Raw genomic sequence first — 17,410 nt, forward strand, 5'->3', positions numbered from 1 at the left:
TTTCTTTTGCTCGTTTTAATACGCATTACTGTGAATTACATCCATGCTTTTTTTATGTCCTCCTCAAAAAGAAGAAAATGTGAAAAAATGGCAAACACGGCCGAAATCAAAAAAGGGTCCTATGTTTGAGGCGCCTTGGCGCCTTTACTATTTCAAACAGAAACTTGAAAACAGTGTCAACTATAGCAAAGAGCCTTTGCAACATTTATACGGAAGAACATTTTCCTACGGGCAGCGCAAAAAAAGAAAAAAATTGTTAAAGAAGCGAGTTTTTTCAAAAAAGTACATTTTCAAAAAATAAAATAAAAAAAAACTCCGGTCTCAATTTTGACGGAAATTTTTTATCGAAGAGCGCTTATGTCAATGAACACATGGTTTTAATATCATATGTCCTCATTTGCTTTGTTTACGAGATATAACTGGCCAAAGTGACCCTTGCAATGAGTGCTCACTTCAGTGCGACTGATGGTTGTTAATAGCTTGCATTGTGCGTAAATCGCAGTTTTATTTATTCTGCTGCAGCAAAACATTGCTCTGGTGGCTTTTCGTCAAGAAAAATGTGTTCTCAGATTTTATTTGTGTCTAGCGTGTGCAAAAGTGGGCTGCTGCCGCCCTCTAAATGGCTCACGTGTAAACAGTTTGCAGCCTACAACCTCGCCTACAAACATCAGAGGAAAGATGGGCGCGCCTGTTCAAGATATCAACCGCTTCTTCTTCCTGAAGGAATGCCTGGTCTACCTCATCGCGGTTAGATGTAGACAGGTTTTCCTTGAGGAGCCTAAAGCAATGCAAGCAGACCTCGCAGGTGTCGCGAAGATCCTCAGCCTATGACAGTAGCTTCTGGAGGTGGGAAACAACAAAAAGAGCAAAGAAAAAAAATCTGCGCATCGAAAACGTTTTCCTCAGCAATCTTCTTTTTGTGAACGCGTAAATAATCGGCACAGAACAATCGGACGTAGCCATCGGCCGCGCGCATCGCGTGTAGTGAACAGCTAGACCTAGAGCAAGCCGAAACGTTTATACTGAACGGCACCGCACAAATTATCTCACATCTGCGCAGCTGTCATGAATGCCTTTCCAGAACTACTTACGGTTGAACATCTTATGACTAAGGGTGTCTAAGCGCTTTGGGCTGTAATATTTAATTTGTAGGCCGCACTCATTGTCAAAACTAAGGGTAATGTCCGTCTGCTGCCACCAATGACCTTTGCTGTCCTCGACGTGGGAAAGCACTTTAGTAAAGTGGCAACAAAACATCATAAATTGGGCAGCTTCGGCCACTCATGGCTTAATCATGCCGCACCGCACGTTTTCTGGCAGCTGAAACGCTGAGGTAAAGGTCGAGATGATACAGGAAGACGTTATCTGCGACGCCGAAAACATGTGATAGCGGGAAGTGAAATAAACGGCTCGGAAATCATTGAGCTAACTTTTTTACAAATGTTGTTTAGGCACAATGTGCGTCGAATGGGGAAGATGGTTAGAGCGTACAATGCATGTAATGGAAGGGAAGCAAGCAGGCAGTGAGAAAACAACTGCATAACAGCGCGCCTGCTGATTGTGGCATTTAGTTACAGATTAAGTTGGTCTTCGCTGCATAAAGATGCTTTATTCTGTGTGCAAGGAGAGTTTTGACAAAGTGACCTAAACCATGTGTTCGTGGTGTCTCGCGTGCTTCTGATTAACGAATACTGGCGGGTAAGTTGAGGTTGTAAGCTGCCAACTGCGTACGCGTTCGGCCTTTAGAGAGGGGCAGAAGCCCACCCCCACACACGCTAGACATAATTAAAGTTTGAGAATGCATTTTTCTTGACGACAAGACACCAGAGCAAGGTTTTACTGCAGGAAAATAATTAAAACTACATTTAAGTGCAATGCAAGCTGATGACAACTATCGACCGCACTGAAGTGAGCACACACAGCAAGGGTAATTATGGCCCGTTAAATCTCGTGAACAAAGCAAATGAGGACATAGATATTAACTCGGTGTTTTCACTGACATAAGCGCTCTTCGACAAAAAAATGTCAAAATTGAGGCCTGAGTTGTTTTATTTTACGAAAATGTACTTTTTTGAAAAGAACTCGCTTCTTTAACTATTTTCTTCTTATTTCACGCTGCCTGTAGGAAAACGATCTTCCGCATAAATGTTGCAAAGGCTCCTTGAAATACTTGGAAAAAAGCATGGATGTAATTCACAGTAATGCGTATTAAAACCAACAAGAAAATTTTCGACACATCGTTTATAGTTCGCGTTAAATTCGGCCGTGAAATCCCAAAACATTGCAGTGAACAAAAAGAGGAGGTCTGCGCCGCCACCTTCAAATACTTTTTTGGCACGCTGGGAGCATTTCTTGGAAATAAAATTTTGGGTTCCGTGCACTTTGAATGTGCCCACATAACATATAAAAAACCCAGGCAAAACAAAAATATCGACCGGACAGGCATGTTCGATCTCTCGTGGAATCACCCTTTAGAGGGCGGCAGCAGCCCACTTTCGCACACGGTAGAACCAAATAAAATCTGAGAACACATTTTTCTTGACGAAAAGCCACCAGAGCAAGGTTTTGCTGCAGCAGAATAATTAAAACTGCGATTTACGCACAATGCAAGCTATTAACAACCATCAGTCGCCCTGAAGTGAGCACTCACAGCAAGGGTCACTTTGGCCAGTTATATCTCGTAAACAAAGCAAATGAGGACATATGATATTAAAACCATGTGTTCATTGACATAAGCGCTCTTCGATAAAAAATTTCCGTCAAAATTGAGACCGGAGTTTTTTTATTTTATTTTTTGAAAATGTACTTTTTTGAAAAAACTCGCTTCTTTAACTATTTTTTTCTTTTTTTGCGCTGCCCGTAGGAAAATGTTCTTCCGTATAAATGTTGCAAAGGCTCTTTGCTATAGTTGACACTGTTTTCAAGTTTCTGTTTGAAATAGTAAAGGCGCCAAGGCGCCTCAAACATAGGACCCTTTTTTGATTTCGGCCGTGTTTGCCATTTTTTCACATTTTCTTATTTTTGAGGAGGACATAAAAAAAGCATGGATGTAATTCACAGTAATGCGTATTAAAACGAGCAAAAGAAAATTTCGACACATCATTTATAGTTCGCGCTAAATTCGGCCGTGAAATCCGAAAACAATGCAGTGAGCAAAAACAAGAGGCATGCGCCTTCACCTTCAAATATTTTTTTGGCGCGCTGGGAGCGTTTCTTGGAAATAAAATTTTCAGTTCCGTGCACTTTGAATGTGCCCACACAACATATAAAAAACCCAGGCAAAACAAAAAATGCGACCGGACAGGCATGTTCGATCTCTCGTGGAATCACCCATAACCGCTGGGCCATATAGACACGCTTGAGCTACATGTATTTATGGGACACATGTGAATGCATATGTGTCCCATATGAATGCATATGAATGCATATTTTCAACTGGTCACCGACGATCACGTGACCAGTTGCAAATGATGAGCATCGCGAGAGAAGGAAAAGGAAGGAGGTGACCGAATCGATAGTGGGGAGGAGGTGTGAAGAAGGGGAAGGGAATAAAAACAAAATAAACATCATCGGCGAGGTGGGATTCGAACTTCGGTCCTCACAGTCCGAAGACGAGTGTCATAACCACTGGGCCAAATAGCCACGCATGCGGTACATGCATTTATGGGAAGCATATGAATGCATTTCACCGACGATCACGTGACCAGTTGCAAAAGGATGAGCATCACGAGAGAAGGAAAAGGAAGGAGGTGACGTGATCGACAGTGGGGAGGAGGTGTGAAGAAGGGGGAAGGGAATAAAAATAAAACAAAATAATCATCCTCGGCGACGGGGGTTCGAACTTTGGTCCTCACAGTCCGAAGACGAGTGTCATAACCACTGGGCCATATAGCCACGCATGCGGTACATGCATTTATGGGAACCATATGACTGCATTTCACCGACGATCACGTGACCAGTTGCAAAAGGATGAGCCTCGCGAAAGAAGGGAAATGAAGGACGTCACGTGAGTGATAGCGGAGATGCGCTGTGTCTGAAGGGGATACGAGAGATGCGGGCGTGGTGGAACGCTACCCAGCGCAGCGTGGCATGTCATCAGCAGCACCGCTTGCAACGCTAATTGCATTGAAGGATGAAATACGTCATGCCGAGAGGGAGTGAGAGAGGGAATAAATATTATTACACGATCCGGCATGCTTGTGTCCCGGCTACATCGCACAGCTAGAACCCAGGAGACCTTGTGTCCTAATAGTCTCCCTGGGCTGCTGGATAGCCCATTTTTGGTCTTCGACCTCCGATTTAAGCCGCGCTATCCGCCACCGCTCCCGGAGGGTCTCAGTATAACTTGACATGTTGGGACATTCCCACAGAAGTAACATTTATTGAGTCGGCTAGTTGTGTAGAGCCGCGTTATCATTGTCCCAGTCGATGTCCAGAAGATGAAGTCTGTTGGCGACCTCACAAGCGCGCTTGAGGATCCGATCTTGAACGTCCGGGTCCGAGCTCAGGGTCTCCCAGTCTGAAAGCAGGATTTACCCCAATTCTAGAGGTGGGGAGTTGTCTTGGTCGCATCCCCAGAGTCATAGGCGTGCGCAGGGTGCTCCATCAGGGGGGGCGAAGGTTCATCGTAGCGCCCCCCCCTCCTTGTAAGTCAATGGACGAGACAGATTTTACGCCCCCCCCCCTCTTCGGTGACTATAGGGGGTCAATGTATGGGGCAGATTTTGCGCCCCCCCTCTTAGGTTATTAGGGGGGGCGGCCGCCCCCCCTGCCCCCCCCCCTGTGCGCACGCCTATGCCCAGAGTGTATGGTTAAGGGTATCACTCTCATCGCACAGTGTGTAATCGAGAGAAAACTGAGATGAAAATACATAGGTCAGAACTACCGGGCCATGCCGGTACCGCGCGGGAACAAGGTTACAGCGAAGGTACAACCCGGAAAGATACAGTCAGGATACAGGCAGTTTTATTTAGGCGTCCGCAGCAGCTCTACAGACACAGGCGCCCACTGGAAATGGCCGGCCTGCCTACGTCCGCAGAACTGCTACGGACACCCAACTACAACTCTATAAGCTCTGCGCTTACGCATAACTCAGCCAACTCTCAAAGTAGATTCTGGGTGGATTTTATTTCTTTATAGCCATTCAACTTGCGTGACAGAAGGACGGACATGCAGGTTTCCTGTGGAGTCATCATGGACGCCATGCAGTTGAGCTTTCCAATGCGACTGCAGCGCATAAATTCTTTGAGAACAGTGGTGTCGTTAACTTCGCCATCGTAGGTTTATAATTGTAAGAGCAGATGAAGCTAAAAGTTTATTTTTAAAGTGTCACGCCGAAACCTACGAAGTTCTACTTCAGTGCGACGTCTCAGATTTCTAATTATCTTTTTGTATTTGATTTACGCTGATTGGAAAAGTACTCGATACTCTCCGTATATGTGGCCCCCTTTAGAACACAATGTAGTTCATTGTAATACAAAATGTAATCCAGGAGCAGCATAGCCATAGTTGCTTTTACGCCAATAAAACCAACATAATGTAATCCATTTTTACCGATGAACAATTGTATGTGCCAGTTCAATAACCTTTGCTGGCTGGCTAGTTGGTTACGCATAAATCCTTTAGTAGTGCATTACTCATTAAGGTGACAGCCCATGTATCCACAGAAAAAAAAAAGACTGGTCAGACCACTTTGCCTGTTTTTTTCTGTGCATGTATGTGCTGTCATGCCTATGAAGAATATACCAGAGCTCATAGGAGACGTGTCGCACCTTGACGTACAGCCGCCGAGAACTACCGCGCGCGAGCGGTGCCTTTTCTCTGCGTCAGCGCCGTATCACGGTGCCAAGTTGCAAACAGGGAGAGGGTAAGCGTGTTACCACAAAGCGCAGTCAGCTGGGTTCATCGTCTGCTAGGCAGTTCCTTCTTGAGGACGTCACCCCGTAGCGGCCCACTTCAGGCGAACCACGTTTCCTAGTTATCTCATGAGTGGGGACGTGTGGAGTATCTTTAAATCTTATTTCCTCGATTGCTTGCTGCAACGCTGACCTTCGCAACATAAAATACAAGCAAAACCATTCACATACTCACGCTGGCTGTTCATCTGAAGCGCGCTAATACGGGGTGACGTCCTCAAGAAGGAACAGCCTGGCAGACGTTGGGACCAGCTGAGCGCGCTTTGTGGGCTTGCGCTTACCCTCGCCGTGTTTGCAACTTAGGTCCGTCGTACGGCGATGACGCACAGAAAAGTGGCCGCTAGCGCACGCTAGTTAAAGGGACACAAAAGTGATACAATGAATCAGTTTGGATTGATAAAGTGTTCTCTTAGAACACTTTATCATATGAAGCTCTAATGTCTAGAACTATAATGTCGTTAATTTCACCACAATAGGTTTATTAATGCAGGAAAAAAATCGAGCTCAAAATACCATTTTTAAATTTTGCGCCGAAATATCCACGCGTGACGTCACGGATTTCAAAATGTATTTGTCGTTTTTTGCCGACTTATTTCAACGAAATTTCCTGAAACTTCGTATGTTAAGGGTATGGCCCGCTAAGAGGTCAATCCAATTCATTTGCACCGATTGGAGCTACGTAGGCCCTAGTAGACGCCATCAAAATCTATGACGTCACAGCGTTTGTTGCGGGAATTTCAGGGTGGCGTCGCTACCCGTATTTTATTTTTGCGCGTTTTCTCGCTTACCAAGAGTCTTCTTGTGGCAAGCTTAGGGATTTTGGAAGTGTGAAAGAGTAATTTACCAATAATAGAAAAATCCTTTTTTTCCCTTTAGTGTTTCTTTAAATATTCGGGCGGCTGTACGTGTCGCCCAGTTCGTAAAAAATAATAATAATAAATGCACCGCACGCAGCCGAATCGTGGTTCCCGGTGTGCCAGTGGGTGTACGCCCTGTGTCACGTGGCCTTCCACTTGACGTTCGTCTACGACATCCCGAACCGAGAGGTCATCGTGGGAACGACGCGGCGGAGGGCTATGCGCAGGGACAGCCGACACGGCTGAGGAAGCAAGCCTCCTCCATTCCCTTCGTCCTGCCCCCGTTTGCTGTTTTAGATTTTACCAATACATGATGTCTCTCTGTCTGTTTTGTTGCCGAACAATCATCTGGACACTGAAGGCGAGTTTTCGCCGTCGTCGTGATGTTCTTTTTTAAGTCGAAAGTGCGATAAGGGTATGCGGTCAGGGCACCGCCCGCTGCATGGGAAAGCGTGGCAGAATGGGAGTCGCGAAATGGGCTTGTTGGTAGATCATTAGAAGCAACTGGTTGCCGCCCGAACTCAACATAAGGGCCAAAAAAGGGACGAAGAAGACGCACACGCAGCGGGAGCGAATGTGCCTAGAAGTGACGATAGCTCGATGTGCCTCCCGCGCCATGGAAGAAAGCGAAAACTAGGAGGGAGCCTCATGCGACTCCTATAGTTCCCGCAAGCCAACCCCCTCTGACACCGCCCCTCCCGAACGGTGACTTCTGGGTAGGATTGGGCCCCTGCAGCGCCCGCAACAGAAGTAACCAAAGCGAGCCCGACCCATTGTAACGCTTGCCCACCACCTGACCAGGGCCTATTTCTCCTTGTTTTTATGTTTTACGTTTTTATGGCTAGGCTTCAAGATTGTCACGTGACGCACCCTCTTAGTTTATTCCTTCCCCCATGTCCCGCGCCCACAGCTGGAAGCTACGTGATTAAGCACGCGCTAGTGCAGGGATCGATGCGGGCGCCTCCAAGCTGCTCAAACTCGACACGCGTGCCATAGCTTGAGAGTAATGCGCTGCGATGTGCCAAAGCCGAGGGCGAGCCGAGTCAACTGGTGGCTTCGTGCACGCCGACTTTCTGGCCTTTGTTGCATGGTGGCCTTGGGCGTCGGCAGGGGGCTCAAAAAGGGCACTTGCCCCCTCCCCCCCCCTCATAGCCACGCTAGCACTTGCCCTCTCCCCCTGCCGCGATGCAACACTGCTTTGCAACCCCCCGAAACAAAATCCGGCCGACACCCATGATGGTGGCCCCTAATTTCCAGGCGTGTTTAAGGAATGCATCAATCAATGTACCGTGTGTCTGGCGGCTGACAAAATGGTAGCTTTACCATCTCGACCGAGCAGGAGGGTAGAAGATAATAGTGGGAGGATGAATTAAAAACTCGAGGCAGGAGACTTCTCGTTGGACTGCACCAGAAAGGCAATGAACCCAGTTGGTTCCAATGCCGGGCCAGTGCAATGGTCTTGTCAACTGGGAAGCTTTCTTTCGGAGAAATTTGTGTGGATTCCCTTGCAACTTCATACTATGAGTAATGTAAATTTTTTTTTTCGTTTCGTGTCCAATAATGAACCAATATTAGCAATATTTTTTTTCTGTAAAACGCTCCCCAAATGTCACCTTATATCGGATGAACTGAAATTTGCAATGTAGCCTCGTGAGGGGCCATTTAAAGGAGAGGAGCACCCACAGTCCGGATGCCTTCGGCTGGGGCAGCGTCCTGGGCCCTTACGACCAGTCTTAGCTGATCGTCGAGGACGGAGCTCACCAAGGCTCTCTCCCAAAGCTCGCCAACGCTAGCATCGTTGGAACAGGCGCAATATATTCCAGGTACATGCAACAAAACCTTTTTACAGAACACGTACAGCACGTCTCTCACGGTAAAGTGACCATTTGCTCTGTTAAGGCATTGCAGTTACAATTTAATGAGTCGCGTAATATAAAAAAAAAACAACACAGGCTGAAACCGCGATTCAGATGCCCCAATAAGCGTTCCCAGGTTGCACCAAAATTCAGCTTTTCCACTAGTGCGAGCTTACATTTGTTGCTGTGTGTACGCCGTTTCGGTAGCGGTATTCAAAGTGCTCCGACATCAGAGTTTGACCGAGATCTGGTGGAGTTCCAGTCGCATATACATGGTTCTTCACCTTCCGTTTGTTAACGTGACTTCAGACGTCATCCTAACGTCACATGGTGGCGTCATCACATGGCATCCCGGAGATGTCGCAAAACCACGTGAGGTGCAGAAAACTTCAAATGGGGAGGAACAAGGCAATCGACTGCGAACGTGTAGGTAATATAATGCGGGCCTTTCACTCTGCGGTTCGTTATGCCTCGCAAGAAGTCTGGTCCTAAGCTTAATCTATTACCAAGTGCACTGGCGTAGCCAGCGGGGAGGGGGGGGGGGGGGTTGGGGGTTCAACACTCCACCCCCCCCGGAAAATTTTCAATTTTGCATGTGAATACGTATATACGGGCACAAGTACAAACGCACGTACGAACATACATAACGTGTGTTCTACTGTATTCCATTTTGTGCCTTATTATTTTTGTTACTACATATTTTGTCTTCTAAGCGAAAAGGAGTAGCCGGTGCCACTATAATGGCACCAACCTCTCCTATTTTACCATTTCAATAAAAAAAAATGGATCAACCCTCCTCCCGCCCCCCACCCGAATAAAGTTTATGGCTACGCTACTGGCCAAGAGTGCAGCAGGCTTTCGAGGAATTTTTTTTTTCGTTATGGGCGTTGCTCCGCTTGCCAGCGCGAAGAGCACACGAATAAAACCGGACATGCGCTATATTCCGGAATGATCGCGAACCTTCACTTATTTTTCTAGATAGTCGCTTCATAAAACACTCACACATTGCAATTCGTATTGAACATGGCAGCACATCTTTGTTGTCTTCGATGTATGAGTTACTCAGATAAACAAAAACATTTATTCCTTGCTTCAAAACAAGGCAGGGTATGAAGTAATGTGTTAGACAAACAAATGAAATGTCTTTTCCTTTTTTTTTTACTCAGATGGTCACTTATTTTCTTCACGTGGCAAGTACAAATAATGGAAGCTTGATGGCATCAAAGTATGTTCCTGTATACCACATCAATCGTGAATGATGTTTTCTTCTTAGGTCTTCCACAGCAATACACACACGGACACAGTTCATTGCAGTCTGCCTGAGTGTGTCGTAATCGAGAGTAACCAATGCTGGTTGGAAGCATGGAGAAATAGCACCACCTGCAGAGCGTTACATTACCACGGCCACTATAAACGTTTGGGCACAGCCAACTGTTCATTCAAGACGTTGCCGACCGCACGACTCTTAAGTGCTCTGGGCAGCCTTCGTGCTTCTGCAGTTCCGACGAAAGCCAATAGAAAACGGAGTTCAGCCTTCTGCGCGATCCCCACCTCGGCATGGAATGTACGTTGAAGAGGCGCACGTGCTTGTCCAAGCTGTACCTCACGCTGCAAAGAGAAATCAAGGAAGATTTAGATAGAGGAATTGCAGGATGATACTCGAAGATATAGACTTTTATTTAGCTGTACTTCGAAGAGGGGAGTAGGCATAATTTTTTTCGAGGGGGGGAGGGGGGAGGGTTATGCGCTCTTTACATATGTTTTTGTATGTGTGCGTGTATATGTACAGATGCAATATTGAAAAATTCTGGGGGGGAGGGGGGTGGAACCTTCCCTCCCTCCTGGTTACGTCAGTAGTATAGAAGCTCAAAATTACGGAACAAGACACTTCAAGGAATAATTAGTAATCAACACCGCATTCAAACTACGGAAAAGAATGTCTTAACTACACAATGCCCACACTGTTAAACTGTTATAAACTGGTACGATTTGATCTTTTCACAGCCTTTCCTAAAGAACTAAAACTGATGTGTACGGTTTCTATGCAGTATCTTGTCATATGTTCCTGGTTGACACTTAGAGGAAAGTGTGAGTGCGAAACATGTTGAAGCAAATGTGTGCTGCTAATATGTATAAGTGTGTGTATATACATGTACGCATATGTAATCTTGCCTCCCTGCCAAATGAAAGGGTTGTATGCTCGTCAAGATGTTCGAGGACAGCTTTTATTTTAAGACCCCCCCCCCCCATTTGTATATGTAATTAAATAGGACGACAAATAAAACAATTTCAAAAACTATTTGTTGAGACACCACGGACATTCACGGGCTGCCCTACGCAACCTTAACGTGTTGCCACGTTGCAGTATATAATGTGAACTAGGTCCATCAACACGTTAAATCATGCACAATAGCCACTGAATAAAAAAAAATTGTATGCTTTATTCCAGGTGTTACGCTTACATGCATAGAGTTTCAGTAAACGGAATGGCTGCCTAAATGGACCGACTGTCTCTAATATGACTGCTTTCGTTCTTGAATTCTGCACCCCAGTTCATCTCTCAATAAATGAAACTCCTGTTAAGTGGATCATTTTCCCCTGTTTTTTCAGGTTCGTTTAACGAGACTCTATACATAAAATGAAATGAAGTAACGTAGAGCACTGGGCGAGTTGGTGTAGATTCATATCGAAGTGTAGCGCGAGAAAAAACGGGACACAGTAAAGAACACACAGGACAGGCGCTGTCCTGGCTGTCCTGTGCCCAGCGCCTGTCCTGTGTGTTCTTTACTGTGTCATGTTTTTCCTCGCGCTACGCTTCGACATGAATCTATACATAAATGTCCGAAATCGGGGGTTGTGGGTTTGGATCACACCGGTGGTACATTGTTCGTTCATGTTCTTTTATTTCCCCTTCATTTATAATTTCTACATGCTCACCTCAATTTGACACTACAAATAACTCGTATGTACTTTGCCTCGCTTCAAATGGCTGTGGCTAATGAAAATATGGGTGCATCGACCGGTTCTGCTGGGTGCTGTTCAGTCTCTTAGTATCTTAGTGAATGAAAGAAGGGAATTCTGAGGGCTCGTTTCTTTGTTTGATCCAACCTTAATTAAAACCAACATATAACGAAGCCAAGGAACGTATAGGGGACGTTAATTGCACTAAGTGTATTGCAGTAATTATGATATAGATGCGATGAAAGTAAAGTGGACGAAAAGGCAACTTGCCGCCGGCAGGGGCCTAACCTACAACCTTCGGATAACGCACCCAATGCTCTCCCAATTGAGCTACTGCGGGGGTCGTCCCCTCGTCCTCTTTATCGGGTATCTATATACAACCAAACCTGGGAGTGTTAGACAGCACCGCTCGTGCCTATGATGGCGAGTGTGGAACAATCCTTTTTTTTTCGAGCTGGCGTCACGTAGCACATGATCTTTTTAACGAGCGGACAGCTGACAAATAAGCCCTGGCATACTACCTGAATGCATCATATCTGCCGGCACGGGACCCTCCCTATGAATGAATGAAAGAAGGGGATTTTTTAGGGCATTCAATGATGTCCAGGTACCAGTATGATGCATCGCAAAGAGAGGTACCCCATCACAACTCATAATATTAATATCTTTCCGGGGAGTTGCATGCCAAAACCACAATATTATAGTGGAGGGCTCCGGAAATTTCGACAACCTGTGGGTTTTTTGACGTGCGCTTAAACCTAAGTACGTGGGCCTGTAGCATTTCACCTACACTGAAATGCGACCATCACGGCAGGGATCGAACCGGCGTCTTGCGGGTCAGCAGCTGAGCACCGTTACCGCTGTACCTACGCGGCGGCCCCCATACCAACACAGGTTACACCCCACATATCTAGGTCGTTTCTACATCACAGTGTGCTAACCAAGGTGAATAAGCTTACATCCTAATGGTTTCAATTAACAAGCTTTAGAGAAAACGGGAAGCTGTGATTGGCCAAAACACTTACCCAACAGATCCGTTATTCGCAAAGGGCTCGCCATCACGCCCTAAAACAAAGTACTCTTCACCCACGCCCAAGTCTGCAGTGCCGCAGTGATGGGGAGCAAAGAACAACTTTTCGCCCGTCAAGACAGACTGTCTTTTTTCTGAACCTGCAACATTCAAAAATTCAATGCAAGCATTACAAGCCAAACTTCTAATGTTAATCACAATCCTCCCTTCGAGCAGGGTGGTATTCAAGTAAGTCTCAACTGATAAATGGATGACTGAATTGATAAGCACCATATGCGTTTTAACTGGATTGCAGATTCACTGCTCGCTGACTGGGGTAAGTGAATGTCTAAAAGACAATGACCCGCCTACTGGACAATAAATGACTGACTAATTGATTGGTTGACTGAAGGCAACCGTTGACATTCTTTGTCATTCTCAGCATGAATCATGTACTGTTAAGCATCCAAGTTGAACCTATCCTGATCCAGCAAGTAATGAGTAGCACCCTCAACAAATGAGAAAGCAAATATAAATAATCTTAAGTGCTAGGGTGATCTGTGCAAAATGTATTACGTCTTTTTACGTCCCAGACAAGTCTGAAGAAATATGAAAGGGCGCTGCTACGAATTACCTATTAGGTGAGGTTTACAGATAGGTACACGGACCTTAAATCTCGAATATGCAAGTCTTCGGACGGTTTGTGTATGGTAAGCCAGAAAGCTGGCACAAACAAAAGGCGATATTATATAATCCTTATAGCTGCCCATGACTTCACAGTCCTACAGTTTGACTCACCAGCTGAATGTGTTCGTTCATAGAAAAGTAAATATTACAAGGGACTCGGCAGTAAGCAAGCCATTTCTTGGTAGCAGCCGCGTCCCACCTTAACTTTACAAAATAGTGCTCTAAATATGCTGAATTCCGCAAGGTGTGTGACGTCATGGTGATGTTCTTGTAGCTGTGCTTTACAGGCGATACGTGACTCGGAAAGTTTCGTTTTCACTATAACGTCAAATAAGCAAACACTTTCAGCACGGAGATTGTACCGAAAACTTTGGGAGTGTAATGTACCAGTTGACAGATTGATTCAGTACATGTTCTTTACACACCTTGTTTGTGCATTTAAATGTACACCCATGAATAGTTCCGGCCTCAACAAAGGTATCTCGCCTCATTAGGGAGTTTTAGCTAATGTGCGAACTTCCTACTGCTTAAGGTTTACCGGTTTACCGAAAGCGTGAATGTGTGTGGTGAAGTTGTGACGCCATCTGGTGGAAGAGATCTCAATTCGGCAGAGTTACATTAACCAAGTTATTGTGCACGTTATCACTGCTGGTGCAGATTTTCGACATGGGCACAACCTAAGACACGTAGCCTATCAACACCTTTTCTACAAGAACACTCGCACAAAACAAAAACGTGCCTTGAGATATTGTGGGTGTACAAGACATCATGACATGCCACTATCGGCGTCCGGTAACGTGATATTACGCTAATGCCATTGCGTATACCGTAATTTCAGACACGCTAAAGCTCTTCACTGTTTCCGTATGAACATTTCAAGGGCACAAGGTTCGCACCACTTCGTAACACATGCTGCATGCGTAAGGAGTCACACCCGTTACCTTCCTTGAGCACAGTCTTGATGCGTAGATGTATGTGACGGAAGCCATTAACGACACTGTTCCCAGTCACACTTCCAATCCACACTGCATGTGAAAATGAAGGAAAATCAGTAAATACAGCAATTCTTGTTGTATATGTTACGGCCTACTTACTGAAATGTTGGATATGTCATTCTAACATTTCCATGTGTTTTCTTAGGAAGACATGGATTCCATATGTTTTTCATATAATTTCATATATTTATAAACGAAACATACGGGAACATGCAGAATTGTTAAAATTGCATGTGGAACGTTTCAGCTGGGCTTGTCGGAAGTACTGTGGCACAGTTATAAGTATTCGTCAAGAAACATGTATAGAAGACAATATATATTTTGCAACATGCAGAAACCCAGTACCGGTAAATAGTGCAATGTGATGTTAGTGACCAACCATTTAGCATCATTTTTTAAAAATTGTAAATTGGTGGGATCGCAAGAGAATCGGTCAAGCGATTCGCAGGAGAGGTTATTCAATTCCAGAGGTCCACTTGCGAGCACAATGTATCACTTCCGTCATCTGAATTATCGCCGACATGTCTGTATAGCGGAACGCTTTCGTTTTCTTCAGTTAATTAAAACTTAAGACTTAAGGCCTTTTCTTCCGTCTTTGCAAAAATACTTTCCCGCGGTAAACAGAACTTTCTTGCGTTGGGAATTACACCACTAGTCTTATAGTTCCGAAACATTTCAAAACCGACTCTGGCACTTGTTTTTGTGCGCAGCTTACTCTTGAAACGTTCTTTGCACTTTCCAATTTTTAGAGTGACGGTAATTTGTTAAATATTTGTTCGTTCAAATGCTTAGTGCCTACATTTTATTTCACAAACTGACCATTTGTTTACATACGCGCTATTTAAATTGTGTCGTATGTTAATTCTTCATATTTTTCTAATGAGTTTGAGTGGACAGTACTGAAATCGGTAAGGCATATGTGCGTTATGGATAATATTTACCCGTGATGGATGTGTTGTGGTTTAACCGTGAGGTGTACCGATATATGCATGACTGTTATTGGTCTATTGAACACGTAAGTGAGCTTCGGCTGCGAATCCCACTGTCATTAGTTTCCATTTAAGAACACTTCAGTCAAATAAAGCAAGAGTTGGCGACAGGACTTACAAGGCCTGCGATAAAGAATCGTCTGGAATAGCCAACCACCAGCCAAACGCAAATAGAGCTTCCTACTGCGTGTACATGAATATATAGTAAGAAGCTGCTTTTTATCTTGTCTTGGTGATAAACAGTGGAAAAAGAATAAAGCAATAAATGCTCATTTACCAAAATCGTGCTCTTTGCAGGCCATTTCCAATAGAATCTGCCTCTTTATTTGTTCCGGTATCACTCTTGTAACATTAAGGAAAGGCATTCTTCGTGGACATTCAGCTGCAGAAAAAAAAAGCGTAACATTAAAGTTGTTCAATGATGACGAATCAAAGATATTGTCGCCATTGTTTTTATGAAAAGTGGCAATTTTAAATCCAAATGTGGTCACACAGGCCAATACAAAGCGTTTTTTTTCAGACTACCCAGATTTTTAAATCAAAATGCTATGACAGTCAGGCTCCTGTAGTCATTGTCATACCCGTTACTTAAAAAATGGGTATGCCATAAATTGTGCATATTGTTTGTACAACTGCCTTCACATCAATAATTAGGAAGGCAATTAACGAGTTTGTAATTACCCACTTTAATGTCGATGTAGCTGCGGCGAAGTATTTCCGCCTCAATGTAGAGTTCGTTCGTGGGCGCAGATGAAAGGAACCTGACTGCCATAGCACTTATGAAAAATTTGTGTTGTCATTAAAAAACTGCGCGTATATATATATATATATATATATATATATATATATATATATATATATATATATATATATATATATATATATATATATATAAATATATATATATATATATATATTGATGCTCTATACTTATGAGGAACCGCTTTATTCGAGTCTAGCTCGAGCTGTTCTACAATGATGATGATATATACAGATGAGGAAGTTGCACAAATGATGATGATATGTCGAGATGACAAAGAAGAGTCACTGATTTGCTATATATATATATATGATTTGATATATATATATATGTAGGCACCGAAGCTCACATTAACCAAGCAGTTAAAAATTAAGACAGCACCATTACAGTATTACTATGTACAGCATGCAGTCATCAGTGCTTTCAGCCACTGGGAAATTTTGCGTACAAATTTCTTTGCTAAACAAATAAAACCATTTAGCAATTTCTTCCGGGTGCGGTTTCCGATGAGACAGCATTTATTTCGTCTATGTGCTGTTGCGTTATTTCAAGCATCATCATATTGTACGTTTTCTGGCGATGTATACTCCTGCATAGTGAGCAATGCACAAAAAAGCAACGTGATCCCATGCCGCAATGCCAGTGGCGCCAAGCGCCTTAAGATGTTAAGGCTTTCGCCTTAACATATTAAGGGGGAAAACTTCAGATGCCTTATGAAATACGAAAATTGACCGTCGGCGTGAACACGAGTGATGCAAAAAATCACCATCCATTTTCTCCTCCACACATCAAACTTAGCAGGGCACAAGCAGTGACACTTAGACAATTACAAACACGTTCATATACTCACCTGTGCAATACAAGAAATGGCATAACATACAAAACATGAATACTTTTTTATTTGTTCGACAATACATGATTGTCGTGGTGCAGGAGACTAAAGGGGACATTATGAGTCGCCTGACTAGGCCTCAAGCACCACCCTGTACATTCGTCACACAGCGCAACTGCATTGAAAAAAAAAAGAAATGCATGAGTACAACATTGTGATTACCGGGGGAAAAATCTTATAGAAACATAATATAACAAGACAAGGAAAATAGATAACAGAATGCGCTTGTATCATTACAAATCACATCTAAATAAAAGAGAGCAGTAGTTATACAAATATAAATATAAATACCGGCGTTCTAATGGGAACATATATGAAGACATCCGTACATGAAAAAAAAAAACAGGTATATATTACTATTATACAATATAAATTATCCACGTAATTTGAACTCTATGTAAAGAAGCAAGGTAGGTGATTGTACATTAGAACATTTGCTCTGGGAGTGTGGGTCGCTTCCCCCTGGCATTACTCGTGACTGGTTCTCAA

The 17,410-nt window shown here is 44.0% G+C and overlaps 1 protein-coding gene across 1 annotated transcript in view; it reads right to left on the reverse strand.

The window, feature by feature from the left end:
• Positions 1-9,737: 9,737 nt before the first annotated feature.
• Positions 9,738-17,410, reverse strand: part of LOC119407256 (complement C3) — a 59,996-nt gene continuing 52,323 nt past the window's right edge. Inside the window, exons 38-41 of the mRNA XM_037674139.2 lie at positions 15,547-15,651; positions 14,227-14,310; positions 12,615-12,759; positions 9,738-10,236 (exon numbers count right to left, since the gene is read on the reverse strand). Coding sequence (XP_037530067.1) covers positions 10,068-10,236; positions 12,615-12,759; positions 14,227-14,310; positions 15,547-15,651 — 503 coding nt within the window. The 3' untranslated portion in view covers positions 9,738-10,067. The remainder of the gene's footprint in view (positions 10,237-12,614; positions 12,760-14,226; positions 14,311-15,546; positions 15,652-17,410) is intronic.

Source organism: Rhipicephalus sanguineus, chromosome 10 (genome assembly GCF_013339695.2).
Source record: "Rhipicephalus sanguineus isolate Rsan-2018 chromosome 10, BIME_Rsan_1.4, whole genome shotgun sequence".
Classification (NCBI taxonomy): Eukaryota; Metazoa; Arthropoda; class Arachnida; order Ixodida; family Ixodidae; genus Rhipicephalus; species Rhipicephalus sanguineus.